The 23240-nt window shown below is 55.1% G+C and overlaps 1 protein-coding gene across 1 annotated transcript; it reads left to right on the forward strand.

Moving 5' to 3' along the window:
- The first annotated feature begins 765 nt into the window (after positions 1-765).
- Positions 766-19298, forward strand: zfand3 (zinc finger, AN1-type domain 3). Its single transcript, XM_088937484.1, has 6 exons — positions 766-1115; positions 11936-11976; positions 13688-13873; positions 16006-16071; positions 16198-16359; positions 17713-19298. Exons 1-6 carry the CDS (start codon positions 1045-1047, stop codon positions 17865-17867), a joined length of 681 nt encoding a protein of 226 aa, XP_088793610.1. The 5' UTR covers positions 766-1044; the 3' UTR covers positions 17868-19298.
- The last annotated feature ends 3942 nt before the right edge of the window (positions 19299-23240 follow it).

The raw sequence follows: 23240 nt of genomic DNA on the forward strand, positions 1-23240 counted from the left end.
TCATCGCTACACATTATTTACTGCTTTGTAAAATATCTGTAAAGATCGTCGCAGCCTGCTGATCCCGCGACAAAGAAAACAACGACGAGCCTTGAGCCCGGCGCGCTAAACCGCCCCGCAGGTTATACTCGGGTTGTTGTGGTCAAAGACCGGGCCCCCAAAACCGTCAGGAGTCGGGGGGGGGTGATCACCCATCTCTCTTACACCGTTACGTCATCCAATTCAACGTAGCTGTAGTATATTATACTGAAATATAACACGTCAGGTAATTTGGAAATAAAGACGAGATTAAGTTAGTTTGTGCATAAAAAAGTATTTATTCCGGGTTTTGCTTACTCCACCCCCCTCTATCTTAATGAAAATGAACGTGTCCCGGTCCTGCTGATTTTCAGCTTGCTCTCGAGAGACCCAGAAGTGACCGGGTTTGGAAACTGACGCCATTTTGATTCCGACACGGAGTCAGCTGAGTGTTAAACCACAGAGCAGCTTGAGCCAACATGGCGACTGAAAGGGGCCTAGTTTCATAACCTGATTTATTTGGTCTCAAACAAGCGGAATCTGTTGGAGGATTCCACTTCATGCTCAAAGGAGGTAATAAGCTTTTAAAACAATGTAACACAAGTAATAATAATGAAATAGCACAAAAATAAATACCTTAAGTACTGAGTTTATTTTTATTTGAAATAATAAGCGGTAATTTTGTAACTTCTTTCCTTGTTTTTGAAGTTGTCAGTGGACGGGGCTACTGGTCTCCCCTCTTCAGCCGTTGGTGACGTCCTCCCTCCAGCTGATCGGCCTTGGTGCCCGGTGCGGATCCTCGGGCTCTCCGTGGCCGAGTTCGCCCTCTTTTTATACTGTTTTCCCCGGCTGGGTGGAAGCGGCCGCTCGTGTCGGCGACGCCCTCGACCCCGCTAAACCCTGTGGACTGCAGGCTGCCCGGCTGTGCCGACTCTCCCTACCCGCAGACCGCCGAGAAGCCGCCTACTGCCGCCAGGCCTCTGTTCCATCCTCGGTCTCTCCCACCCCGCCCTGCCGTCTGGAGCCATGGGGGACACGGGCAGCGAACGCAGCAAACCGCCCAGCCTCCCGCCACGCTGCCCCTGCGGATTCTGGGGGTAAGTTGCGGTGTTTGTTTGGACGTGTCGCGGTGCTGGTGGTGTCGGGAGACGGGCAGAGGACCGGGGACCCTGGGGAGGGCCAGGAAGCGCTTTGTTGTTGTGGCAGGCGGGGGGAGGGGCGGTCTGGCTCCCCGTTAAAGGCCGCGGCGGACCCCTGGGGTGACGGCAGAGGGTCCGGGCGGCACCGACCCGCCGAACTCACACCGGACACCACTGCGATGTTGGAAGCGGGCATTGGACTTGACTTCTGTGTCGCTGTCTATGGTGTTCCCCGTCGGCCTGAACACTTACATAATTGCTTCCTCTGTCTTTCTCACCGTCTGTGAGCGCTGCTAAGGCCGGGAGTATGGCTTTAATTTCGGCCGTGACCTAGGATAAGACATCTCCGCTCCTGATCTGTGACTCCTGCTTCTTTACTCCGCCCGGCCGGCTGTGCGGGACTGTGTGAGCCGGGGGCAGCGGGCGTGCTGGTATCTCGCACCTGGGGGAGCGAGGGGTCAGTGCCCGCTACTGCTGTAGCGACGGAATCCGATCGGACAGCAGTTTGATCCGTTCCGGGTCTTCCTCGCTGCAGTCTCTTCTAATGAAGCCCACGCGAAGGTCCTAATGCACCAGCACTTTGAGACAGCCTGGCTGACTTAACTTTCTGGGTAAGCTCGATCTACTCGAGTACAGAGGGCTGCTGGATTGTGGACATACTGGAGTCCAGTCAGTAGTTTTCAGCCGGGGTACCCAGTCCTGGTGCTGGAATCCATTTAGGAACGTTATACCAGCATTCACCTGAAATAACTTTCAGCTCTTAAATATGTTGGACTTGACCCTACAGCTACTGTATTTCACAAGTGACCTAAAATAATAAACCTGTGAGTAAGAGGAAAACCTGATGGCAAATGTTCAGATCCAGCAGCATGTCAGTTCAGTGAGGGCATCGATTAAGTAAAGTTCAGCTGATTAAGTGGCAGACTGATCACACAGTCTTTGGCTATCTTATAGAGGTCTTCACCAGGCACGCTGAGAGCACACACTGTATCATGTGTGATCGTATCTTCATGGGGCCGGTCAGTGGTGTTTGAGGGTGATGTGTGACACGCTGCCCACACGTGCCCACAGTCATCTCTAGAGTTCCTCTTCCTGTCACAGTTACAGAGGCCAGGCTGTCGCGCTCTGGGACCTTCAGGGGTCTGTGTGGTGGTGATATGAGTGAGGATCTCTTCTTATCACTCTTTCAATCCAGAGCCAGTCTGTCAGAGCTGTCCCCGGTGTGACAGCTGCTGTCGACAGGCTGTGTGTGCCGTGCTGCTGCTGTAACCCCTGTAGAGCTCAAGTTCAGGAGGAAGCCACTGGAAAGCCCTGGCACTGCCCACACTGCTCTGTCCCCTGTGGGTGTGGGAGTGTCTGCTGTGCTGTGACACTGCTCTGTCCCCTGTGGGTGTGGGAGTGTCTGCTGTGCTGTGCAGTGACACTGCTCTGTCCCCTGTGGGTGTGGGAGTGTCTGCTGTGCTGTGCTGTGACACTGCTCTGTCTCCTGTGGGTGTGGGTGTGTCTGCTGTGCTGTGCAGTGACACTGCTCTGTCTCCTGTGGGTGTGGGAGTGTCTGCTGTGCTGTGACACTGCTCTGTCTCCTGTGGGTGTGGAAGTGTCTGCTGTGCTGTGACACTGCTCTGTCTCCTGTGGGTGTGGGAGTGTCTGCTGTGCAGTGACACTGCTCTGTCTCCTGTGGGTGTGGGAGTGTCTGCTGTGCTGTGACACTGCTCTGTCTCCTGTGGGTGTGGGAGTGTCTGCTGTGCAGTGACACTGCTCTGTCTCCTGTGGGTGTGGGAGTGTCTGCTGTGCTGTGACACTGCTCTGTCCCCTGTGGGTGTGGGAGTGTCTGCTGTGCTGTGCAGTGACACTGCTCTGTCTGCTGTGCTGTGCAGTGACACTGCTCTGTCTCCTGTGGGTGTGGGAGTGTCTGCTGTGCTGTGACACTGCTCTGTCTCCTGTGGGTGTGGGCGTGTCTGCTGTGCTGTGCTGTGACACTGCTCTGTCCCCTGTGGGTGTGGGAGTGTCTGCTGTGCTGTGACACTGCTCTGTCTCCTGTGGGTGTGGGAGTGTCTGCTGTGCTGTGACACTGCTCTGTCCCCTGTGGGTGTGGGAGTGTCTGCTGTGCTGTGCAGTGACACTGCTCTGTCCCCTGTGGGTGTGGGCGTGTCTGCTGTGCTGTGCTGTGACACTGCTCTGTCCCCTGTGGGTGTGGGAGTGTCTGCTGTGCTGTGCAGTGACACTGCTCTGTCTCCTGTGGGTGTGGGAGTGTCTGCTGTGCTGTGCAGTGACACTGCTCTGTCTCCTGTGGGTGTGGAAGTGTCTGCTGTGCTGTGCTGTGACACTGCTCTGTCTCCTGTGGGTGTGGGAGTGTCTGCTGTGCTGTGCTGTGACACTGCTCTGTCTCCTGTGGGTGTGGGAGTGTCTGCTGTGCTGTGCTGTGACACTGCTCTGTCTCCTGTGGGTGTGGGAGTGTCTGCTGTGCTGTGACACTGCTCTGTCTCCTGTGGGTGTGGGGGTGTCTGCTGTGCTGTGACACTGCTCTGTCCCCTGTGGGTGTGGGAGTGTCTGCTGTGCTGTGACACTGCTCTGTCTCCTGTGGGTGTGGGAGTGTCTGCTGTGCAGTGACACTGCTCTGTCCCCTGTGGGTGTGGGAGTGTCTGCTGTGCTGTGCAGTGACACTGCTCTGTCTCCTGTGGGTGTGGGAGTGTCTGCTGTGCTGTGACACTGCTCTGTCTCCTGTGGGTGTGGGAGTGTCTGCTGTGCTGTGCAGTGACACTGCTCTGTCCCCTGTGGGTGTGGGAGTGTCTGCTGTGCTGTGCTGTGACACTGCTCTGTCTCCTGTGGGTGTGGGAGTGTCTGCTGTGCTGTGACACTGCTCTGTCTCCTGTGGGTGTGGGAGTGTCTGCTGTGCTGTGCTGTGACACTGCTCTGTCTCCTGTGGGTGTGGGAGTGTCTGCTGTGCTGTGCTGTGACACTGCTCTGTCTCCTGTGGGTGTGGGAGTGTCTGCTGTGCTGTGACACTGCTCTGTCTCCTGTGGGTGTGGGAGTGTCTGCTGTGCTGTGCAGTGACACTGCTCTGTCCCCTGTGGGTGTGGAAGTGTCTGCTGTGCTGTGCAGTGACACTGCTCTGTCTCCTGTGGGTGTGGGAGTGTCTGCTGTGCTGTGACACTGCTCTGTCTCCTGTGGGTGTGGGTGTGTCTGCTGTGCTGTGCAGTGACACTGCTCTGTCTCCTGTGGGTGTGGGAGTGTCTGCTGTGCTGTGCAGTGACACTGCTCTGTCCCCTGTGGGTGTGGGAGTGTCTGCTGTGCTGTGACACTGCTCTGTCTCCTGTGGGTGTGGGAGTGTCTGCTGTGCTGTGCAGTGACACTGCTCTGTCCCCTGTGGGTGTGGAAGTGTCTGCTGTGCTGTGACACTGCTCTGTCTCCTGTGGGTGTGGGAGTGTCTGCTGTGCTGTGACACTGCTCTGTCTCCTGTGGGTGTGGGGGTGTCTGCTGTGCTGTGCTGTGACACTGCTCTGTCTCCTGTGGGTGTGGGCGTGTCTGCTGTGCAGTGACACTGCTCTGTCTCCTGTGGGTGTGGGTGTGTCTGCTGTGCTGTGCTGTGACACTGCTCTGTCTCCTGTGGGTGTGGGTGTGTCTGCTGTGCTGTGCAGTGACACTGCTCTGTCTCCTGTGGGTGTGGGAGTGTCTGCTGTGCTGTGCAGTGACACTGCTCTGTCCCCTGTGGTTGTGGGAGTGTCTGCTGTGCAGTGACACTGCTCTGTCTCCTGTGGGTGTGGGAGTGTCTGCTGTGCTGTGACACTGCTCTGTCCCCTGTGGGTGTGGGAGTGTCTGCTGTGCAGTGACACTGCTCTGTCTCCTGTGGGTGTGGGAGTGTCTGCTGTGCTGTGCAGTGACACTGCTCTGTCCCCTGTGGTTGTGGGAGTGTCTGCTGTGCAGTGACACTGCTCTGTCCCCTGTGGGTGTGGGAGTGTCTGCTGTGCAGTGACACTGCTCTGTCTCCTGTGGGTGTGGGAGTGTCTGCTGTGCTGTGACACTGCTCTGTCTCCTGTGGGTGTGGGAGTGTCTGCTGTGCTGTGCAGTGACACTGCTCTGTCCCCTGTGGGTGTGGGAGTGTCTGCTGTGCTGTGCAGTGACACTGCTCTGTCTCCTGTGGGTGTGGGAGTGTCTGCTGTGCTGTGCAGTGACACTGCTCTGTCTCCTGTGGGTGTGGGGGTGTCTGCTGTGCTGTGCTGTGACACTGCTCTGTCTCCTGTGGGTGTGGGCGTGTCTGCTGTGCTGTGCAGTGACACTGCTCTGTCTCCTGTGGGTGTGGGTGTGTCTGCTGTGCTGTGCTGTGACACTGCTCTGTCTCCTGTGGGTGTGGGAGTGTCTGCTGTGCTGTGACACTGCTCTGTCTCCTGTGGGTGTGGAAGTGTCTGCTGTGCTGTGACACTGCTCTGTCTCCTGTGGGTGTGGGGGTGTCTGCTGTGCTGTGCTGTGACACTGCTCTGTCCCCTGTGGGTGTGGAAGTGTCTGCTGTGCTGTGACACTGCTCTGTCCCCTGTGGGTGTGGAAGTGTCTGCTGTGCTGTGCTGTGACACTGCTCTGTCCCCTGTGGTTGTGGGAGTGTCTGCTGTGCTGTGCAGTGACACTGCTCTGTCTGCTGTGGGTGTGGGAGTGTCTGCTGTGCTGTGACACTGCTCTGTCTCCTGTGGGTGTGGGAGTGTCTGCTGTGCTGTGCTGTGACACTGCTCTGTCTCCTGTGTCTCCTGTGGGTGTGGGAGTGTCTGCCTGGTTTGCACTTTTTGTTGTTAGTAGTAAAATAGTCAAGATGATGTCATTCCTGTGCGAAACTGGGGTCAATTTTTAACAGGAGTGGGGTTACAGCTCTGCCCTCAGACATCTCCAGCTGTGTAAATAACTCACTTTGGATACAGGCTTCACCTTTAACTCCTAACATTGTTTAACTCTCTTCTACCAAGTTGTCTAGGCAGTACTTCATAGGATGGACATCTACAGTGTTGTCTTGTCATATTCTAACCCTTAACTATATTGAATGTCATATTCCAGGTGTTCGCTCAGTGTTGAGTTTTATCTAATTTTTTAAATTATTACCTGCAGTGTTTGTTAGTACCGCTGTGATATTTTTTAAAACTTTACTAGTTTACCATTCTGGACTCAAGATCATTGTAATAATTTAAAAAGAGGTGTGGTCCTAGTACAGATCCCTGTGGTACTCCACTAATTACAGCACCCCACCTGGAGTATTCACCCCTTACCTGCACCCTCTGTTTTCTATAAGATAGCCAGCTCTTGGCCCAGATTCTGCAAAAAGAACTCGCTGTTTGTGTGCGTGATACATGTTCTTACATCTCTGTGTTTTTCTGTGTGATGAATATAGGATTTTGCTTTGTTTCGCTCTTTGAAATGAATAATTATGAGTAACTGTGGCCTTGAGGGGGGTGAAAAGAGTAAAAGAGGAAATTGGAGTGTGAGTGAGCAAATGCAATCTGGAGTGTCCATGGCTTGTGCGTGTCAGGAATATGGTGTCAAAAAGCAAGCGGTTTCAGACACTCGCAAGACGAAGGACAAGTTGCTGCTGTTTAATCTGAAATGTGATGGAGTGGCCACAGCCGACACGACTGGGGGCTGGTGCAGGAAGCCCATGTGGCAGCGGGTCAGGAAGCTGTCTCAGAGCGGTACGGCCCCTGGTGCCGAGCACTGCCCAGGCCCACGAAACTGTACTTCCCCTGCAGCGACGGCTGAGGAGAACCTGTGGTGACACTTTCAGTGTTGAACTGGCGGCATATATATAGTCAATCGAATTTTGTACTCCTATGCAAGTGTGTTTTCCGGGCTCTAGATATTTAATTCATAATTCAACAGACAGGTGGCGATCCAGGAAATCCTTTCCCCAAACTATCAGTCTGGTAAAATGAGGATTTACTGTACTTGAAAAGTTGAATAAACCCTGTCTTGTAAAGCCCTGCTGCCATGCAGACCCTCTGTCGGGTTCTAACTGATCCAGGACCTGTCACACAGTCTCACCTGGGTCATTGTTCTCACCCGTCTCATGGACGGGCAGTACAGCAGCAATTCTCCAGCCCCTGCTCTTGTTCTCTTGCCCCCGTTTTCAGCAGCTGTCTTGACGCAAAATAGGAAGCTGCTGTCATCTCCCAGCGCCCCACTGCTCGGGGGGCGCGGATCCCAGCTCACCCCAGCACAGTCAGGCTGATTTCCAGTTTGACTGCGACCTTCGTTTCGGCGTGCAAGCTTGATTGGAGCTCTCACCACCCTCATCAACCTTAATTGTGGCTGACATTTAACAGGAGATGTCAAATTAGTCTTGTTTAAGTCTCATTATCCCCAGAGAGAACGGGGCTTGATTGGGCTGGAGTGATGTTTGCGTGGGGTGTCTCTCGCTCTCTCGCTCGCTCCGTCTGCGCAGACGGCAGTGCCGGGGATCCGAGTCTTTGTCTCCGATGGGACTCTTTCTGAAATTGCCTGTTCGTACCCGGTCTCAGCTTGAGAGTCTTTTTGAATTTTATTTCCTACTTCTGTGGTTTTTGGTTGACACGTTTACTAACTAAAATGTAGTCTAGATCACTGATGTAAAATTGGGAAGAGAAAGGGTCCCAGTACAGACCCCTGTGTTACCCCACCGATTATACCAGTTGTTCATTCTGGACAGAATGTTTAGGCTCGAAATGGGTGCTTGCCGTGCGATTGAGCTGTTAGTTTTTAGGCTGGACAAATGACACGCGTACCCTCTCTCTGGGGTCTCCCTGACACAGGACACACTCTCAATTCAATTCAACAAACTTCACAGCATTACCAAAGCCTGTACAATCAGCACCATTTACAGTACAAACACATCATAGAACATTTACGTACAAAACATGAAACATTATTGAGAGACAGGCTTACCGTCTCTTTTTTTCAGTGGACATGTTTGTTTGGAAGTGTATGTAGGGTGTAAATGTGGTCAGATGTGAAGTAGTTTGGTAAGAGGCTCATCTGTCTCTTACTCAGGACACTGTGCTTGGTAAGGAAGGCCAGTATTTGGACCTCCCCCAGGTTACTGTTTACACAGATGCGCCCGTAGTTATTAGGATCTAGTCTGTACTTCTGTAGATGGGTCTGATCAGTTCTTGATTCCAGGCCGTAGGGAAACATCTGGCTCTCAGTATGAGTTTGAGCAGAGCTTGCTGCAGCTCCAAGCTGCTCTGTCTCGGCATCTTGTTGTTTGACTCCATCTTGACCACAGGCCTGTCGTGGCCTGAGGACCTGGAGTTTGTCCAGTCGCTCCTGCCCTGTGATCCGGGAGTGTAAGGGGTTTTAGTTGTCTTTTATAGCCAAGTCAAATGTTTTCAGTTCTTCATACTGTTGCTTTGATTTTTTTGGATCACTCTTCTTTCTTTCTGTCTTGTTCTCTTTGTATATATCTCTGGGGTCTCTCTGACACAGGGCACAGGTGAATGTGAATGTCTGTATCCCGAGTGCATTTACCTGCAGATGAAATGTGGTACAATAACATTATTGAGAGACAGGCTCCGTGTCTGTTTTTCAGGCTGTGACAAGAGATCACATATTGGGCTGCAGCTCTATTGAGTTTCCTCCCCTAGTAGGATTGGAATTATGTTAATTCTGGGATGGTATCAGTATAATTTGGTGGAAGAATGTTTGTCTAATTCTTATTATAAATATTGTAAACATTTTTTAGCCTTTTTTGTGGCTGTTTCCCTCCTCCCTTCCCTCTTGTCTTTCTCTCCCCTGCGGTGTCGGTATTGTATCTGTCATCCACTCCAATCAGCACATCATTACCACAGCAGCCTGTAATCAGCCCTGCCAGGCTCAGGCTTCCTCACGCCCCTGTAGTCTGCAGCACATCCGCGTCCCTCTTGCTTCCCAGAGAGCCTGTACCTCGGCCTCTCTCTCCACCCACATGTGGACCTCACTGTTCAACCCCGCCCTGAGGCACGGGGGTCATCCTGATCATTAATTCTGAGCTCTGCGGTGCTCTGTGGGACACGTTACTGACCTGATCCTTAACTCTGAGCTCTGTGGTGCTCTGTGGTGCTCTGTGGGACACGTCACTGACCTGATCCTTAACTCTGAGCGCTGTGTGATGCTCTGTGGGACACGCCACTGACACTGATCCTTAACTCTGAGCTCTGTGGTGCTCTGTGGGACACGTCACTGACTTGATCCTTAACTCTGAACTCTGTGTTTCTCTGTGGGACACATCACTGACCTGATCCTTAACTCTGAGCTCTGTGGTGCTCTGTGGGACACGTCACTGACCTGATCCTTAACTCTGAGCTCTGTGGTGCTCTGTGGGACACATTCTTGGAACCTCCTCCTCAGCTGATCTGGGAATCGGGGTTAAACATGCCAGATTCAAGATTTTTATTTGCCATATACAACAAGTGTATTGGAATGCTTACTCATTCAGCTGTACCCAGTAACAGAGGGAAAAATAGGCACTAATGACAAACAGACATGGACTATAAATTTAGACAATAGACGTTATAATACAGCCAAGACAGGACATAGTGCAAACAGTGCGGTACATTATAAAGTGCAGGTGCTAATATGTGCAGGTGCTAATTTGAGCTGTTTATGATGCGGACTGCTTGGGGGAAGAAACTGTTTTTGAATCTATCGGTCAGTGTTCTGATACTGCGATACCTCCTACCAGAACCCAGGGGTGAAAACAGATCGTGTCCAGGGTGAATCGGGTCCCGAAGTATAGCTCGAACTCGTTTGTGGCAGTGGTCGAGATATATCCGGTTGATGAAGAATAGCTCGGTCTCAGAGATTTTCTGTGCAGACCTCACAACCCTCTGTATGGCTTTTCTGTCCTGTACTGTGGCTCCACCATACCACACCATAATACCACCGGGCAGGACACTCTCAATGGTATAACGTTAAAAATTGGTGAGTGTTGTCTTGCTCATTCCCCGCTTCCTTAACTGACTCGGGAAGAGAGGGCGCTGGTGGGCTTTAGTGAGGATGGCAGCAGTGTTCTCTGACCAGCTCGGCCTCTCAGTGATCTGGAGGTGCTGACATTTTCGACTGGAGCCCCGTGAATGATGATGGGTGTGTGACATCCTCCGTGCCTCCTGAAGTCCACTATAATCTTTTGTTTTGCCCATGTTAAGTGTGAGATTGTTGTTGTGGCACCACTCCACCAGCTCTGCTACCTCGCTCCTGTAGGTGGTTTCATCATTGTTGCTGATAAGACCGATTACTGTGGTGTCATCAGGAAACTTGATGAAGCGGTTGCTGTTGAATCTAGCCACACAGGCATGTGTAAATAGAGAACGTAGCTGGGGGCTCAGGCAACAGCCCTGGGGGGGCCCTGTGTTGAGGATCAGAGGGGGATGAGGTTTTGTTTCCAATCCTCACCACTTGGGGTCTGCCTGTCAGGAAGTCCAGGACCCAGTTGCAGATGGAGTTGCTGAGGCCCGGACCCATGAGCTTGACCACCAGCCTGCCTGGCACAATTGTGCTGAAGGCTGAGCTGACATCCTGCCTTAGGTGTTCCTCTTGTCCAGGGGCTCAAGAGTGGTGTGAAGGGCCAGTGAGACCGAATTGTCCACTGACCCATTATTCCTATTAGCAAACTGCAGGGGTCCAGGGAGTCCAGGGCAATACTGTTGATGTGTCCCATCGCCAGTTTCTCCATGCACTTCATGACTACTGAGGGGAGTGCCACCAGGAGGTGGTCATTCAGACATGACACCTTGGTTGCTTTAGGCAGCTGTGGGGAGGTGTTGACACGGCCCAGGTCATTCCTGTGCTGGGTCTAGTACTGCAGTGTGATTGAGCTTGTCTCGAAGGGCACGCAGAGTTCAGAATCTGTATACATATTCTGGCTGGGCGAGAGGCTGCTTTGTGTGCTGTGCATCTTTTTCTTGGCGATATTGTTTCACATAAGGGGGTGATAAAACTCGAAAACAAGGAGCTGTCAAATCAAATCAAAATGAGGTCCTGACACCAGCTTGCTATGGAAGCAAATTATAAAGATTAATGATAATTTCACCCCCTGCTGTCAGGGAATACCGAGCGATTCGCAGCACGCGATTTCTGCATTCTCCAGCACAGCTTGATAACGGAGTAATAAACAGGCAGCAAGCTTAAACAGGACAGATTTATTTACGCACACAGTTGCACGCAGTGTTTCATGGTTTTGTTCGGATATTTCCAGTTCTGCCGTATCGGAGTCCTGCTTTCTACAGACCTGGAATAAACCCTGTAAACACTGGAAGGCAAGCAGGAAACCCATATCCTAATTAACACGGATCCTTATCGGGTCTGAGACACACTCTAGAAGAGTGGTCAATGCCAGTCTTGGACCTGCTGTATTTCTGAACCGGGTGAGAAGGCTCCCTCTGTATAATGCCAGTCCCATGCCTAGCGCCCTACTGAAGGGGAGCTATAAGGTCTCGTATTAACCCCCCCTGAGAGAGACGGTGCCAGTGCTACAGGTCAGGCTGCTCAGTGCTGAGACAGAAGGGGGACTGCCTGTCCCACTTGTGGGTCGTGCACTCCTGGCACAGCGCCCTGCAGTCACACTGCCACAGTACTCCATACACTCCCCCTCACTAGACACACACAGGTCCGGTACTGTTCCTCACTTGTCACTAATTAATGGTTTGTTTTCTCTTCTGCCTGCTGTTTCTTGTGTTAATTGAGGGTGGCTAATTGTCAGTTCATGTTTTAATGGCAGTAACCGTCTCTCTAATCAAGCTGCCAGTTTTCTGGGCTCTGTGTGAGTTAATCTGCTGTCTCTCTCTCTGCCCTAGGTCCAGCAAGACCATGAACCTTTGCTCCAAGTGTTTTGCTGGTAAGTCTCCCCTCCAGCTCATTCCTTTCAGTGTGACTGTCTGTCTGTGCACCAGTTGGGAATAGCAAGCTGCTCAGGTAGGATCTAGGAACAGGAGACCTTTCTTCATGCACACAGAGCCCATTACAGATCTTGGAGAGAGAGACTGGAAACCCCCCTCTTTAGATTTCCAGGGGTGAGGTTTAGCCCTGGGTAGGCGAACAGGATCTGCTGGTTGCAGGAATAGGGGGGTGTCGAAAAAAGGTGTGGGGTCTGCAGTAGAGAGGGGGTGAGCAGTCCAGTAGATGCTCCTAGCAGACTGACCGGCCCAGCCCTCAGGACAGTGAGGGTTAGTGGTCCAGCAGACTGACCGGCCCAGCCCCCGGGACAGTGAGGCCGGCGGTCCAGTAGACTGACCGGCCCAGCCCCCGGGACAGTGAGGGTTAGTGGTCCAGCAGACTGACCGGCCCAGCCCCTGGGACAGTGAGGCTGGTGGTCCAGCAGACTGACCGGCCCAGCCCCCGGGACAGTGAGGCCGGCGGTCCAGTAGACTGACCGGCCCAGCCCCCGGGACAGTGAGGCCGGTGGTCCAGTAGACTGACTGGCCCAGCCCCCGGGACAGTGAGGCTGGTGGTCCAGTAGACTGACCGGGGGCCCAGCCCCCGGGACAGTGAGGCTGGCGGTCCAGTAGACTGACCGGCCCAGCCCCCAGGACAGTGAGGCTGGCGGTCCAGTAGACTGACCGGCCCAGCCCCCGGGACAGTGAGGCTGGCGGTCCAGTAGACTGACTGGCCCAGCCCCCGGGACAGTGAGGCTGGCGGTCCGGTAGACTGACCGGCCCAGCCCCCGGGGACAGTGAGGCTGGTGGTCCAGTAGACTGACCGGGGGCCCAGCCCCCGGGACAGTGAGGCTGGCGGTCCAGTAGACTGACCGGCTCAGCCCCCAGGACAGTGAGGGTTAGTGGTCCAGCAGATTGACCGGCCCAGCCCCCGGGACAGTGAGGCCGGTGATCCAGTAGACTGACCGGGGGCTCAGCCCCCAGGACAGTGAGGCTGGCGGTCCAGTAGACTGACCGGCTCAGCCCCCAGGACAGTGAGGCTGGCGGTCCAGTAGACTGACCGGCTCAGCCCCCGGGACAGTGAGGCCGGCGGTCCAGTAGACTGACTGGCCCAACCCCCGGGACAGTGAGGCCGGCGGTCCAGTAGACTGACCGGTCCAGCCCTCGGGACAGCGGTGCAGTAGACTGACCAGCTCAGCCCACAGGACAGAGAGGGCTAGCGGTCCAGTAGACTCTGCTAGCAGGCTGACTGGCGCCCGCTCTGTTAGCGACGGACTGTGTGCTCTGGGCGAGGTGTTTTCGTGGAGCGATGGTTCATGTACTGTTAAGCATGCACTGGGAGCAACAGGTAGCATGCTTTGTGAGAGGATGCCTTGGTCTTAAACTGCTCCACAGTGGTTGGTTCTGCGCTCCTCCAGAGTGGGTGGTTTAAACACACAAACTGTGACACGCATGTTGGCACAGAGCAAGTTTGGGACACTCGTGGCTCTGGCAGTGCTGTTGTCCCAGCAGTCTGCCTGCAGGTGGACAGTGGCTCTCTGCTGGGGTTAAGAACATCGCCCACTGTCCTGCTCTGGTAATGACTGTGCCCAGGTTAGCCACCTTACACCTTGTCTCCTTGTGCCCTTGTTCTCCTCCTCCCCCTCATTCTCACATCTGCTCTCCGTCTCTCAGATGTCCAGAAGAAGCAGCCAGATGAGGACTGCGCCCCCGAGTCCGCCCCGAGCGCCAGCAGCAGCCAATCAGCAGTGTTCTGCAGTGAGATGAGCAGCAGTAACTCCTCCCTCTCGTCACAGCCTGCCAGCTCTGCCCAGCTGTCGCCTAGCGACACAAGCTCCACCCCCTCTAGCACACAGGAGGGTGAGTTCTGTTCCCACCAATCACAGCCCTGGGGCGTGGCTGGGCTGAGGGCACAGGAAAAGCAAGTGACACAGGTGTCCAGCTGTTACGCACAGATGTTTGGACCCTGGGAGAAGGTCACAATTTGTATCTTTTACATGAGTGGCTGCCTTGGTCACAGTGGCGGGTTAATCAAAATTCAGTGGGCGGCAACAACCATGAGGCCATTCGGCCCATCTGGTAGTTAGTAGCTATTTAATCCGAGGATCTCTTTCAGCTGTTTCCTGAATGAAGCCAGGGTATGGATCATTGTACCAATCGTACTGTTTTTTATAGAACTGAAATTGTGAATCTGCATGAAACGTCTGCAGAGCTGTGCGTGAAGCGGGCTGTCTGCCCTGCTGTGTCTGGACAGCAGGCGGCTTTCTGTGGGACAGCTGTGTCCGCACCTCTGCCCCTCCAGTAACCATGCCAAGCTATTTTTACTGAGGGGCACTCTATCTGGCCCAGATTAATGACTGTTCTGAAGTCATGTTAGTTGAAAGAGGCCAGGGTATGATTTTTAGAAAAGTGAAGTAAGTGCTTCCTGATTAACGGCTGCTGTCTGTTCTTGCCCAGACCACATCAGCAAATGCCAATATCCTCTATCGAAGAACCGACCGAGACAGAGGGTCCTACTACTGGAACTGAATTAGTTATACAAGTGTTTACATGCACACTGCAGAGTGCTCTTGCTATCGGTTAAACTCTTGGGACAGGGACGGGGCGCGGGCCCGACTGTGGTTAGACGCTGGGGACAGGGGCGGGGCGCGGGCCGGACCGTGGTTAGACGCTGGGGACAGGGGCGGGGCGCGGGCCCGACTGTGGTTAGACGCTGGGGACAGGGGCGGGGCGCGGGCCCGACTGTGGTTAGACGCTGGGGACAGGGGCGGGGCGAGGGCCGGACCGTGGTTAGACGCTGGGGACAGGGGCGGGGCGCGGGCCGGACTGTGGTTAGACGCTGGGGACAGGGGCGGGGCGCGGGCCCGACTGTGGTTAGACGCTGGGGACAGGGGCGGGGCGAGGGCCGGACTGTGGTTAGACGCTGGGGACAGGGGCGGGGCGAGGGCCGGACTGTGGTTAGACGCTGGGGACAGGGGCGGGGCGCGGGGCGGACTGTGGTTAGACGCTGGGGACAGGGGGGGGCGCGGGCCCGACTGTGGTTAGACGCTGGGGACAGGGGGGGGCGCGGGCCCGACTGTGGTTAGACGCTGGGGACAGGGGAGGGCGCGGGCCCGACTGTGGTTAGACGCTGGGGACAGGGGCGGGGCGCGGGCCGGACCGTGGTTAGACGCTGGGGACAGGGGCGGGGCGCGGGCCGGACCGTGGTTAGACGCTGGGGACAGGGGCGGGGCGCGGGCCGGACCGTGGTTAGACGCTGGGGACAGGGGCGGGGCGCGGGCCGGACTGTGGTTAGACGCTGGGGACAGGGGCGGGGCGCGGGCCCGACTGTGGTTAGACGCTGGGGACAGGGGCGGGGCGCGGGCCCGACTGTGGTACGACGCTGGGGACAGGGGCGGGGCGAGGGCCGGACTGTGGTACGACGCTGGGGACAGGGGCGGGGCGCGGGCCCGACTGTGGTTAGACGCTGGGGACAGGGGCGGGGCGCGGGCCCGACTGTGGTTAGACGCTGGGGACAGGGGCGGGGCGCGGGCCCGACTGTGGTTAGACGCTGGGGACAGGGGCGGGGCGCGGGCCGGACTGTGGTTAGACGCTGGGGACAGGGGCGGGGCGCGGGCCGGACTGTGGTTAGACGCTGGGGACAGGGGCGGGGCGCGGGCCCGACTGTGGTACGACGCTGGGGACAGGGGCGGGGCGAGGGCCCGACTGTGGTTAGACGCTGGGGACAGGGGCGGGGCGCGGGCCGGACTGTGGTTAGACGCTGGGGACAGGGGCGGGGCGCGGGCCGGACTGTGGTTAGACGCTGGGGACAGGGGCGGGGCGCGGGGCCACTCGTTGCCGGTGGACAGCTGCAGTCCTGTATTCTCTATAGTAAGTGTTTGGTCTCCTCCAATTTTGGGTGACAGAGCGAGCTGTAACCTGTCTCCTCTCTCTCTTCCGGGTCCACTGCCTTCCTCCCTGTGGCTGCTTTGTCCTCGCTTCCTCTCCTGCAGGGGTCTCCTGCACAGACACAGCCCACGGCACACTGTCCACGCCCACAAAACGGCCCTGTGACTCAGGTAATGCCGGGTGAAAGGGGCAATGCGGGTTGAGGGCGGCATGTGTGTGTCGGGGGGTCATTCTGTCTGAACCTGACCCAGGGTCGCCAGGGAACGTTCTCTCCAAATGCCTCTTTCTGTGTTCAGGGTCGGAGAGCGAGGTGTCACCGGGGAAACGAGCGCGGCAGGACGATGAGGCCACAACGGATGACAGCCGCGGAGGGGGCAAGCAGAGGAGCCGCCGGCGCTGCCACCGCTGTCAGACCAAACTGGAGCTGGTCCAGCAGGAGCTGGGGTCGTGCCGCTGCGGTGAGCCTGGCCGGCGTCCGTCTCGGTCTCTGCGTCTCTCCCTCGGCCTCCTCTGTGTCTACCCTTGTGTTACAGTGAGAACTTCTGTCACTGGGGCCTGCTGATGTACAGTACACTCACCCCTGCGCCCCGTCCTATCCCGGCTCTAGTTCGCTTCTGGGCCTGTGTGCTGTAGGAAGTGTGACATGGGGCTGTGGTGTGTGCATGTGCGCCCCCCCACGGGGCTGTAGGAAGTGTGACATGGGGCTGTGGTGTGTGTGCACGTCCCCTGCGTGGCAGTAGGAAGTGTGACATGGGGCTGTGGTGTGTGCATGTGCGCCCCCCCACGGGGCTGTAGGAAGTGTGACATGGGGCTGTGGTGTGTGCATGTGCGCCCCCCACGGGGCTGTAGGAAGTGTGACATGGGGCTGTGGTGTGTGCATGTGCGCCCCCCACGGGGCTGTAGGAAGTGTGACATGGGGCTGTGGTGTGTGCATGTGCGCCCCCCCACGGGGCTGTAGGAAGTGTGACATGGGGCTGTGGTGTGTGCACCCCCTGCGGGGCGGTAGGAAGTGTGACATGGGGCTGTGGTGTGTGTGTGTGTGTGTGCGCGCGCGCGTGCGCCCCCTGCGGGGCGGTAGGAAGTTTGACATGGGGCTGTGGTGTGCGTGTGTGCGCGTGTGCGCCCCCTGCGGGGCGGTAGGAAGTGTGACATGGGGCTGTGGTGTGTGCGCCCCCCGCAGGGTGGTAGGACGTGTGACATGGGGCTGTGATTTGTGCGTGTGCGCCCCCTGCAGGCCCCTGGCTGTCACAGCAGACCTGTCAGTGAGTGAAGTCTGGAGTGCTGTCAGTTAGAATGCATTTAACCCACCTGGAGCGCCGCCAGCAATATTAAGTCTTTATTTTTAACCAGCACTTAATTGTGATCAGTTTAATTGACGCACGCCTGCTTGTCATGCGAAGCTTTTAATCAGTGCTCATTGATGTCAGGAATATTATGTGCATTAATTAATACATTAGAAGGATAACGAGTATATGACGGGTGTCGGCATGTAATCTGTGGTTAGTTGAGGCTGTGAAATGCTAATTCCACTGCTAGAGCTGCTGGGGCTGGTTCAACACTGCTGCCAGTGGTGCTTTCTCAGTCCCGCTGTCTGCTGGCCACTGCTACACCTAGTCTTGCGTTTAGGACCAAAACAGAGTACATAGCATACTCTATGTACTCTGTTTTGGTCCTAAAACCACAGAGGCATTGTTCTGTGGTTTTCTCTGCGCTCTGAGCTGTCTGTGGGGCGCTCGGGGTTCTTCTGTAGTTTGCTCTGAACGTTGTCTCGTGTTTCCTCTGTTAAAGGCTCTTCCCCCTTGCTTTCTCAGGCTATGTGTTCTGCATGCTGCACCGCCTGCCCGAGCAGCACGACTGCCTGTTTGACCACCTGGGCCGCGGCCGCGAGGAGGCCGTCCTCAAGATGGTCAAGCTGGAGCGCAAGGTGGGGCGCTCGTGCCAGCGCATCGGCGAGGAGTGTTCCTGAGCATGCCCCGCTCGCACCCGGAGGGGCGCCTCGCACCGACACAGTGCCCACACCTGTCCCAGAGCCTCGCTGACCCAGTGCAGTCCCCACTGACCCCAGTACAGGCCACACCGCCCCCAGTGTAGGCTCTGTAGCCCCAGGACAGGCCATACTCCCCCCCCAGTACCCTTGCACAATCCATGGTACAGGCCCTCTGTTCCCAGTCCACTCGCACAGACCATGGTGCTGGCCCTCTGTTCCCAGTCCACTCTCACAGACCATGGTGCTGGCCCTCTGTTCCCAGTCCACTCTCATAGACCATGGTACAGGCCCACTGTTCCCAGACTGCTCTCACAGACCATGATACAGGCCCACTGTTCCTAGTCCACTCTCACAGACAATAGTACAGTACAATACTGACCCCAAGATGCCTACACCAACACCAGTACAGCCCAAGCTGACCACTGTATGGCAGTTCTGATCCCAGCACAGCCAAAGCGAACCCATACTGACCCCAGTACAGCCCAGAGTGGCCGTGTCTCGCTCACTCGTGCAGCCTTAAGTTCCTCTGTCTCGCTATGATGTCATAGAGCAGGAGCCCCATCTCTGTGACTGAGCCTCTGGCCCAGCCCCCCCAACAGCGCAGAGCGGGTCCGGGTTCCCTCTCGGACTGAGATTCCCTGTGTCCGTTAGTCCGGTTTAGCGGAGTCCCTGGAATTCCTCAGGACAGGGCTTGATCTGAACCGGAAGCAAGACGGGAAGAATGGCGTCTGCTGGTCGGTGGCAGTCTTGAGGTCTGGGTTACTGGAGCAGACTGGTCGAGAGCTCTCCAGCCCGCCCTCCCCTGCCTGAGCTGTTCCCGAGCTGGGCCCGCGGGGAGAGCAGGCAGAGGCCGCCGGGGCCGGAGAGCGTGGGAACCCCTGGCCGGGACGGTGTCTCGGGGAGGGGCTCGGCCTCTGGCCTACTGTGGCGAGAGGGGGGATATTTCAGGGATTTGTGACTCCAGTGCTTCCCGGGAATCACAGTGCTGCCTCCTGGTTTTTGCGGCGGGAGCTGGGAGCGCCGCTCTGGGCTGGCAGACCCTGGGCCGCGCTGCGACTCCGGCGCCAGCCCAGCGCCGCGCTCCACGCTGCAGGCTCTGCCCAGTCACGGACTCGGTCTCGGTCTCTCCGCGTGGGCGCGGGGCGCGGGGCGTGGGCCAGGGAGGTTGTTACAACTGTGGGTGCTTCTACCTTAAGAGCTGTTCTCTGTTTAAAATTGAAGAGAAGTATCATCCTGTATCTTAAAGAAACTCTTATTTAACCCTGTTGTGTTTCAGAATTACTTACACTCTAGCGTAGAGCTGCGTTTTTAGTTTAACATTGTAAAAAAAATGGATAAAATAATTCTGTAACTATTCTTTCTTTTTTTTTTTCCTTTTTTGCTCAAAAACAATAAAACGGATTAGAGGATGTTGGTGCTGTGTGCGGTCTGTTGGCCTTGTGCACAGTGAGCCCTGAGGCGTGGATGTCGGGGTGCACTCGGCTCGTAGCTCTGCAGGTACCCTGTGACCAGTGATGGGGTCTCAGCCTACATTAGCTCCCTGAGAGCAGGGGCGCCCCCGAGTGGAGACTCCCAGAGCAGGGTGCAGAGCCGCCCCAGGACACCGCAGGCCTGTCTCACAGCTGCCCTGGGGGGGCTCTGGAAGTGGGAGTTTGGGCTACGGTACGGAACAAGGGCTTGTTCAGAGACGGCCATGTGGGCTCAGGGGGGGCTTCTCTAACTTTATTGAGCTCTTCAGACAAGCATGGGACATAAGTACATCGCACAACACAAGAGCACATGTCATGATCTGTTCAGAAGGAGTTTGATAAGGTCCCTGACAGAAGGTTGGTTTCCACATTAAAAGTCACAGGAATTCAAGATGCATTCGGCAGTGGTGGGGAGAACTGGTTTTCAAACAGGAAACAGTGTGGTCTGATGGGGTGGACCCTCGCCTAGCAGACCTGGGCAGTGGTGCCGCAGGGATCTGTTTCTGATGTAGAGTGCCTATCAGAAGTATTCACCCCCCCTTGGGAGCGTATCACATTTTATTATTACAATATGAAATCGAAGTGTATTTGTTGGGATTTTTTGCCATTGATCAACACAACATCGGAACTATTCACTGCCCTTGTGTCAATATTTGGTAGAGCCAGAGACCCAATGGAAGGTGCAGAATACAGTACATTTGCCTTCTGTGACCTGGAACTGAAACCCCATTGTAAGGTGTCCCAAGATCTTTCAGTAGGGAAGGCGCCATATAGGAGCAGATCTGCATTAGGACAGAGTGGCCTGTCTGTATAGAATCGCAGCCTGTCAGCACAGAGATCTTTCCTCCAGGAGACAGGCAAATGCTGGTGTCAGTTTAGCCCAATAGTGTCTTGGCTGAGAACACTTGATGGCAATAAACTGTAATGGATTTCTGTGGTGTCTGGCTGTGTGCTCAAATTAAGTCAACCCTGCTCCTTGCACAGAGCTAACAGCCACCCACTCGTTGGCCCCAGCAGCCCTGGTTCATTGCCCACTCCTGCTTCATTAGAGGCAATTAGAGGTGTATTCACAGGGCCACTGAGGGGTCAGAGCACGACCCTCCAATCAGCTGTGCACCCCCACACTGCAGGGCAATCAGTTTAGGAGCACACCCTCCCCATGCCTGATTCCTCACTGCTCACGCAGCACCCTGCAGGGCAGCTGCTCGTTAGCACCCAGGCTGATGAGGGTCTTGGTTGTGAACCCAGATCAGTGTTGGGAGTGGGGTGAGGGCAACGGAGTGTGTTGATGAATGTCGGTTGTTAGCAATTCAGCCATCACTAGAATATAATGATGGTCCCTTCGTACTGCACCAGTCAGCCACAGCACTGTCGTGACACCTACTGTAATCAGCCCAGACATAAAAGCTGTGTGCATGTGAGACACAACACCAAGCACAGAACCGATCAGGTTCACACAGCAGTACACAACACCACGTACACAATGGATCAGGAACAAACATAGAACCCTGATGATTTCAACTCCAGGTCTGGCCCCGAGAGGATCCGGGGTTCCCTGTGTGTCTTCATATCCTCACCAGCTGACAGCCGGGTGGAGGAACAAGGTGGCCCCGCGAACCTCTCCTCACTTTCTGTAAGTCCTGGGAGTCAACACACAGGGCTGTAGTGGAGAGACTGACCGGGGTCAACACACACACACACACACACACACACACACACACGGGGCTCTAGTAGAGAGACTGACCGGGGTCGACACACACAGGGGGCTCTAGTGGAGGGACTGACTGGGGTCGACACACACACACAGGGCTCTAGTGGAGAGACTGACCGGGGTCGACACACACACAGGGGGCTCTAGTGGAGAGACTGACCGGGGTCGACACACACACACACACACGGGGCTCTAGTGGAGAGACTGACCGGGGTCGACACACACACACACAGGGCTCTAGTGGAGAGACTGACTGGGGTCGACACACACACACGGGGCTCTAGTGGAGAGACTGACTGGGGTCGACACACACACACACGGGGCTCTAGTGGAGAGACTGACCGGGGTCGACACACACACACACGGGGCTCTAGTGGAGAGACAGACCGGGGTTGACACACACAGGGGGCTCTAGTGGAGAGACTGACCGGGGTCGACACACACACACGGGGCTCTAGTGGAGAGACTGACCGGGGTCGACACACACACACACACACACGGGGCTCTAGTGGAGAGACTGACCGGGGTCGACACACACACACACACGGGGCTCTAGTGGAGAGACTGACTGGGGTCAACACACACACACGGGGCTCTAGTGGAGAGACTGACCGGGGTCGACACACACACACACACACAGGGCTCTAGTGGAGAGACTGACCGGGGTCGACACACACACACACACACACACAGGGCTCTAGTGGAGAGACTGACCGGGGTCGACACACACACACACAGGGCTCTAGTGGAGAGACTGACCGGGGTCGACACACACACACAGGGGGCTGTAGCTCCTACTAAACTCCCTGCTGCATCTTTCCTGCTGATGCCTGACACCTGGCTAGCTGGGCTAGCTGGGCACGGACCCTGGTAACTGTTCTGGCCATAGATCTTCCAAACCGGACGCCCCCCAAGTTGAGCTCTGCGAACATGGGTTCGAACCTGGTTGATGTTTCCAGCTGAGCATGAGCATGATTCCCATGGTGGTGGTGCTGAATGCCACTGAGCGTAGGTGGGACGAGTTATCTGGGCTCTTGAAGATACAGCTTGCAGTGTGAGTACAGTTGTATCCAAACGTTTGGGCACCCCTGGCCAAGCTACGTTTTGTTGATTTTCTAAGTGAAAAGAAGTTAACAACCTCTGCAGCGAACAAACTTAAACTTGACATATTTCCGCAAATTTTAATGCACAGTTAATATTTATTAGCTGAATTGAACAGATTGAAAAAATAAAACGGTAAATGTGGGATGTGCAAAAGTTTGGGCACCCTTCCAGTTGATCCACTAGTGTTATTTTTTGTAAGATTTTAGAACTTAATTGACTCGTTAGGCCTTAATCTAAGTCAGGTGATGACAAGTCCAGAGTTTCATAAATTCTCTGACTCTTCGAACCTCTCAGGAAGCTGTGCTTACACTCAACAACCATGGGCTCCTCTAAGCAGCTATAAACAAATGACAAGTTGTGGAATGCATGAATAACATTAAGATAGTATTGACGGATAGATGCGAGTGTGCATTTTACAGATAACTATTCAGATCGCCTCTAAATGCCCTGCAGTATTTTTAAGTGAACGACGTTTACGGAGCTATAATACATCCAAAGTATGTATTTGACGCTTTTATTAGCAGACCACTCTTGCAATTAAAAGTACGATGAATTGGTTAGCACTGTAATACAATTATAACAATTCAGTGTTGTCTTGTGGGAAGTAAGTCACAAATTCCCATTTAGGTGTCTTTTGGCATCGAAAATTGAATTCTGATTTCTGGGTTTCATACAAGTTTAAAAGCATCATGAAGGATCAAACAAGATCTTCAGAACTTCATATTTTAATACCTTCGCGGTTTTTATTCTCACAGCGCCTCACTCGATATAACCCTTGGGGCGAGGCATTACTCCAACCTCTGAAACCCAGACGTGCGTGTGCGCTCTTCTGGTACCGTATGTCATGCTCAAGTCCGCCGAGTATTTCAAGGCAAGGTAAAAGCTCCATGAAGTTGCCTCCGCTACAGACGGCACAAACGAGGAAACCCACCTCATTCGTTAGTGCTACGTTGTTGCCGGTTTGTGCTGTTGAAAGTAGCGTTTGTGCTGCTTTCGTTTCCGAGATATAGCGCCTTATTTTTTCGGGGTCGTGACATTACTTAGCCCCCCATACAATGTCGTAGGGAA

The sequence above is a fragment of the Atractosteus spatula genome, chromosome 2, assembly GCF_055471065.1.
Source record: "Atractosteus spatula isolate fAtrSpa1 chromosome 2, fAtrSpa1.hap1, whole genome shotgun sequence".
NCBI classification, from domain to species: domain Eukaryota; kingdom Metazoa; phylum Chordata; class Actinopteri; order Semionotiformes; family Lepisosteidae; genus Atractosteus; species Atractosteus spatula.

Excerpts from the sequence above, each read along its gene's own strand:
- zfand3 (XM_088937484.1), top strand. The coding sequence starts at position 1,045 with ATGGGGGACACGGGCAGCGAACGCAGCAAACCGCCCAGCCTCCCGCCA. Across the intron at positions 11,977-13,687 it reads TTGCTCCAAGTGTTTTGCTG|ATGTCCAGAAGAAGCAGCCA; the intron begins GTAAGTCTCCCC and ends TCCGTCTCTCAG. Across the intron at positions 16,072-16,197 it reads AAAACGGCCCTGTGACTCAG|GGTCGGAGAGCGAGGTGTCA; the intron begins GTAATGCCGGGT and ends TTCTGTGTTCAG.